A 5,626-nucleotide genomic window follows, 5' to 3' on the forward strand; every position below is an offset into this window, starting at 1 on the left:
CTTGTATAGATGCAAAATGTATATTCCATAGTGGCCTTGTATAAGTAAATGGAGGGAGTAATACTTTTTGGAGTAATTCTAATGTCTTTTCTCTCATAATATGCAAGGATCACGCAAAGAGGGAGAATACCGGCAGCTGGAATTCTGGAACTTAAAAGGCTACGTCAGGCTACCTATTTTGCACATCTCCAAATGAGCTGAAACTTCACGGGTATTTTTTATGGAATATATAAGAATTATTGGAGCAAATAACTGCAAGAAGGGGCCCACCAGGGCGCGCCATGGAGCCCAGTCGCGCCCTGGTGGGTTGTGCCCTCCTCGGCCCACCTCCGTTGCCCCTCTTCTGGTATATAAGTCATTTTGACCTAGAAAAAAGAAGGAGAGGACTTTCGGGACGAAGCGACGCCGTCTCAAGGCGGAACTTGGGCAGGAGCACTTTTGCCCTCCGGCGGAGCGATTCCGTCGGGGGAACTTCCCTCCTGGAGGGGGAAATCATCGTCATCATCATCAACAACAACTCTCCCATCTTGGGGAGGGCAATCTCCATCAACATCTTCAACAGCACCATCTCTTCTCAAACCCTAGTTTATCTCTTGTGTTCAATCTTTGTACCAGAACTTTAGATTGGTGCTTGTGGGTGACTAGTAGTGTTTATTACATCTTGTAGTTGATTGCTATATGGTTTATTTGGTGGAAGATTATATGGTCAGATCCATTATGCTATTTAATACCCCTTTGATCTTGAGCATGATTATCATTTGTGAGTAGTTACTTTTGGTGGAAGATTATATTTCAGGATCATAGCAGTTACAATATGAAATATAAACTCTTAACTATGAATATGGAAATATAATAATACAAATATTATTGCCTCTAGGGCATATTTTCAGCATTTAGCACCGACAAGCAGGTGGCAGGGTACCTTAGAACCACCGGTTGCCGCAGTCCAGGTGGAGCCCGAGCTCTCTCTCATGCCTAAGCACTCCCGAGTTCTGGATGGATCTAGCTCCCAAGTCTTCGTGGGAGAAGGTATCCAGCGGTGAGAGGGATGGGGCGGCATGGGGCAGGGAGGTTCTCAACGATGTCGAATAGACGAGACAGGGGGGTTGAAGGCAAGGGAGGACGACGGCAGTCGCTCGGATCCAGGGTGGCATGGCGGCGCGCGTCCTGTCCAACGGCGGTGAGGAAGGTAGTTTGAGAGGGTGGGGCGATGGGGGCGTAGGGCCCCTGGCAGCGCTGGTGGAGGTTGGGGTAGCGTGGGGGGAGGAGGTGAGTGGATGCGGTGAGAGGTTCGGAGCGTAGTGAGGGAAGAAGAGGTGTGTGCGGGGGAGAGAGAAAGGAGGGTGGGGGCTGCAGTTCTTTTTTTTTCTTTTTCCTGTGGTTCGGTTGGAGGGTTTCGTAGTGCCGAAGTGTTAGCATAATAAGCAGGTTTGTTAGTAGAATAAGGTCTTAAGATTGTTGCTAGAATAGACCCACCATATATATACAATATAGGTGCAAGAACCCTCAAAATGTTTGTCATAATGTCACATGTACCGACTTTCCCAAACAAATGTTTTAAGTGTTGAGATTGACGAGAGAACATATTTCGTTTCTGTAAAATGTAACAAAAAACGTCAATGATCACTTATTGTTAGCATGATCCGAAAACAAATTAGTGCTCTCCAATTTCAGCAGGTTTCTTTTTTCACGGATAATCTCTCGTTTGCTAAGATGGTTTGATTCTAGAAATATCAATGATGACTCGGTCAACTGGAGGTGTCACACCCCCAATCAGCAATTTTCTACAGGACACCTCTTCTATTCAGACTGTTGTATACCATATTAACATGAACATCAATGGAATAGCTCATGATTGTGCTCATCAGGTTCTCAACTCAAAGAGTAGAACCTGTCTATGGTTGTACCCATTCCTCTCAAGGCATCACTCTTTGCCCAGCTTCGCTTTATCTTCATAACTTTCAGATCTAGGGATATGTACACATTGTACTGTGCTTTCTGAGATGAATGAAAACTTGGCGCTTGTTGGTGCCTTCTTGTGTTTAGAAAAAAAGATAGTGCTTGAGGATGAGGAAGCCCATTTTAATTGTGTAAATAGTTAGAAACATCTGTTGGCTTAGAAAGATGTGTGTTATTGTTGGACAGGTGATGTGAAGAACACCAGGAGATGTGTTGTTGAACAGGCAATGCGAAGAACACCAGGAGATGTGTTGTTGGACAGGCGATGTGAAGGACGCCAAGAGATGTGTGGTTGTCTGGAATCCATGGCTCAAGGATTATAACAGAATCAGAATTCCAAGAATTATAACAAAATCGGAATTTCAAGCATTCAAGTTCTAAGGTAGCATGGATTCGAGAACTACACTTCATAGAATGGACGAGCAAAAGCCACTGAAAATATTATCTGCATGTCGTCAGAGCAACTCACTTTTTTTTTGTCGCATTAATGTCCTTTTTAAACTGGAGCACAATTGTGAATGCCCGGTGAATACGTTTGAAAGTTGGGAGCTTTCGGTAGCTTTGTTGAAAGTGTTCTGATTGTGCATTGGGCTCCTTGTCCAAAATTTTCAATGCAACCTTGTCCACATTTATACTCTCGGTAAGACGAATGTCACAGCGTCAAAAAAGGGTCATATATTAAGTTACGGAGGAAGTATGAAAGTTCATTGAAATATCTATTACTTTGTCGTAGGTTGGCAATATTTTATTTTTTAATATTTATTACGTTTTTCTAAATGTGTGTTACACGTGTATGATTAAGTAGACCTTGGGGTTTCAAAGCCCATCTAAATGTGTATGATTACGTTTTCTAAATGTGAGTATACCTTGGGGTTTCAAAGGCCATCTCAAACTATCCCTGAAATGAAAAGAGTACTGAAGAACTAGTAGACAAAATGGCTTGTTCAGAATATGAAAAGAGTAAAGTTGAGAACGGGGAGAATAAATAAACCCCCGTTGCAACACAGTTAACTAGTAGAACGGGGAGTATTTATACAAATTCCCATTGTTTTTATTCTTAAAACAGACATGCACACCAATCGCATGCCACATGATCTAGCCTACAATATGAAAGGACAAAAGAGACATCTTAAGAAAAATACTTTTCCAGTAGTAATTTAAGTTGGTTAAAGTTGAAAGGCAGTTTGAAAAACAAGCACACACAAATCATATGCCCTTCAACATTATCACCACACAAGTCACATATGAGATCAAAGAACCACATGGATTCTTCAAACATATACTTCCATATAAGTTGGTTCAAACATAATACCAAAGACAGACGCCATCATGGTGACCAAAGACACAATAAAATACAAGGAGATATGTTGCTCAAACATATCAAGCGAGTTGACCACAAATCACAGGAGATCATGTCTTATATCTAACATAATAAAATACCAATAAATGGACATGTCAAGCAAGACCCAGAGACAATTGCCGACAGCACCAGGGCAAGTTTTCTCAAGTCAACCTTGAGAAAAACATCTTCATGCTGAATTTAATCCTGCTGTAGATAGCCAATGGTCTCCGGTTACACCGGATAACTGCATCCAACAAACAAAATAGATTAAATGCATTATGTACGAGACAAACAAAGATCATTTTAGGAATAGATGAATTTGGCTAGTGTGGAATCAAGTCTGAGAGAGATATGCAGAGTAAGACGTTGCAGTATGAATTACCTCAAGTATTGGAGGAAGACCTGCCAGTGCAATACATGACAGAATCTCTTGGGTCTTCTACGATGCCAAACAGATCAGCGCTTTGCAGCGTCTTGGTATTCATGTCAAGAGCAAGGATCCATGACTTTGGGTGATATAATTTCTCCCTGGCAATTAAGTAAACAAAACCATCACCGTCCAAGCTCGGAGAGGGGTCAGAGACCACAAGGTGCCGTAAGTAGTCAGCATCTTCTTCTGAGTCATCAGAACTCTCATCTGATGGCCGCAGCAGCATTCCAGTAGAGTGCGAAATCATATCGGTTTTGATTGTGACCTCAGCAGCTCGGACCGTGCATTCAGGCTCGCCCCAAGCTTCGTAAGAATTCTCCATCGTGGGATTGATCCATGAGGAGATCGCCCAGTCATCCACGAGCAAAGTTGGATACTCTGTTTCCGGGTCTATGTCGTCTATGTCGTAACTGGAGATGATGTCCAGTTGGACAAACTTGAGACAGCCATTGACGAAGGCAATGCCTCGGCAATCCATTGCACGGCCAAAATAATCGCTGCTGGTGATAAATTCAATCGGCGGCGGCAAGGGTATTCCCCTGAGAGTTGGCTTCTCACGCAGCACATCACAGAACAGGATGCCTCGCCAGAGATCTACCCAGCCCATGGTCCCATATTCACCACCGATTGTGATAACGTTGGAAGTATTATGGCAACGAAGATCCCTGTCAGTGGGGATCTCACAATCGAGGTCCTGCTGTGGCTCCGCCACAGGCAGCGCCATGGTGGTCCAGCTCAATGTCTCGGAGTGAAACAAATGGAGCTGGAAATTGTGGAGCTTGAGAGGATGAGGAACCAGCGCAGCGATGGTGTAGTGCTTGAGACCACGGGGAAGAATACCAACCTCTGTCTTCAAAACATCGGCTGCGCATCTCGGTGAGGAGCGTGAGCACTGGCAAATTGGGGTCAGCACGGTAGATGAAATAGTCGCAATCCTGCCGCATCGAGAAACGGCTGTCTGGGACACAATCGGAGATGTCGACCCGGAAGAGGATCAGGTCGCCGGCGATGCAGAGGACACGGGGGGTGTCGACGTGCACGGCCTCCTGGCAGTGCACCCACAGCTTGGATGGTTGAGGCGGGCGGTTGGGGAAAAAGGACGCCTTGATGCTCAGGCCCTTCCTCGTGAAGCCTGTGGCGGTCCGCTCGTTGGACCGGTCGCCGACGTAGCCTTCGGCGGCAGTGAGGAACCAGGCAGGGTGGCCGGCCTCGGTTGCCATAGGGATTGTGCCGTGCAAGGGGGCAGATCTAAAAGGCTCTGTGGAGGAAGGTCTGTCTGCTGATGGCGGCTGGGGCGAGGAAGGGGAAAGGGAGGCTTGAAGGGCAATCTATATTTATCGTGCTAGGGTTCGACTCCGAAACCCTAGATACATCCCCGTATTAAAAAAAATCTAAAACAAGAAACTTTGGCCAGCGATACGATACCGATCGTCCACGAGAGGTCCAACGTAGGCCAAGGCCCAGATACGCAACGAGATCTTTTACTTTGCTTTCTTTTCCACATTTTCCCTTTTACTTTATTCTATTTTATTTTTAAAGTAATATCAAATTTTAAAAAATCGAATTTTTAATAATTAATAGATTTTTAGAAATGTTTGGGATTTTAAAATTGTTCGTGTTTTCTAAAATATGTTTCCATTTTTTCAAAATAATTCAAAATTTCAAGAATGTCCACAAATTAAAGAATTATTCACATTTTTCATAATTTGGTCAGATTTTAAAAATTGCTCACGTCTTCAAAAAAAATGTTTTTTTCAAATTTGTGAACATTTGTTGAACTTAGCATATTTTTTAAATTCACGGGCATTTTCTAAATTCACAACCATTATTTTTAAATTCACGAGCATTGTTGAGTTTGTGATTTTTTTTAAATTCAGGATTTTTTCCATATTTTG

General features: G+C 43.6%; 1 protein-coding gene across 2 annotated transcripts; it reads right to left on the reverse strand.

Moving 5' to 3' along the window:
* Nucleotides 1–3,204: 3,204 nt before the first annotated feature.
* On the reverse strand, nt 3,205–5,072 carry LOC109743240 (uncharacterized). 2 transcript variants are annotated; one of them, XR_012190054.1, is made up of 2 exons: nt 3,684–5,072; nt 3,205–3,545 (listed from the first exon to the last, which is right to left on the reverse strand). XR_012190054.1 is itself a non-coding variant. In XM_073505708.1 (2 exons), the coding sequence occupies exons 1-2, from the start codon at nt 4,949–4,951 to the stop codon at nt 4,412–4,414; spliced, it is 459 nt and encodes a 152-aa protein (XP_073361809.1). In that variant the 5' UTR covers nt 4,952–5,050; the 3' UTR covers nt 3,684–4,411. The 2 variants fall into 2 exon arrangements, 1 of the variants encoding a protein (XP_073361809.1); XM_073505708.1 differs by lacking the exon at nt 3,205–3,545 and having other exon boundaries at nt 3,684–4,494; nt 4,576–5,050.
* Between the last annotated feature and the right edge of the window lie 554 nt (nt 5,073–5,626).

This window comes from Aegilops tauschii, chromosome 7 (genome assembly GCF_002575655.3).
Source record: "Aegilops tauschii subsp. strangulata cultivar AL8/78 chromosome 7, Aet v6.0, whole genome shotgun sequence".
Taxonomy (NCBI): domain Eukaryota; kingdom Viridiplantae; phylum Streptophyta; class Magnoliopsida; order Poales; family Poaceae; genus Aegilops; species Aegilops tauschii.

Bases quoted from the DNA above. Each gene is read 5' to 3' on its own strand.
- LOC109743240 (XM_073505708.1), bottom strand. From the start codon at position 4,951: ATGGCAACCGAGGCCGGCCACCCTGCCTGGTTCCTCACTGCCGCCGAA. The intron at 4,495-4,575 runs GTTGGTATTCTT...CACAATTTCCAG, and splicing joins CCGATGTTTTGAAGACAGAG to CTCCATTTGTTTCACTCCGA.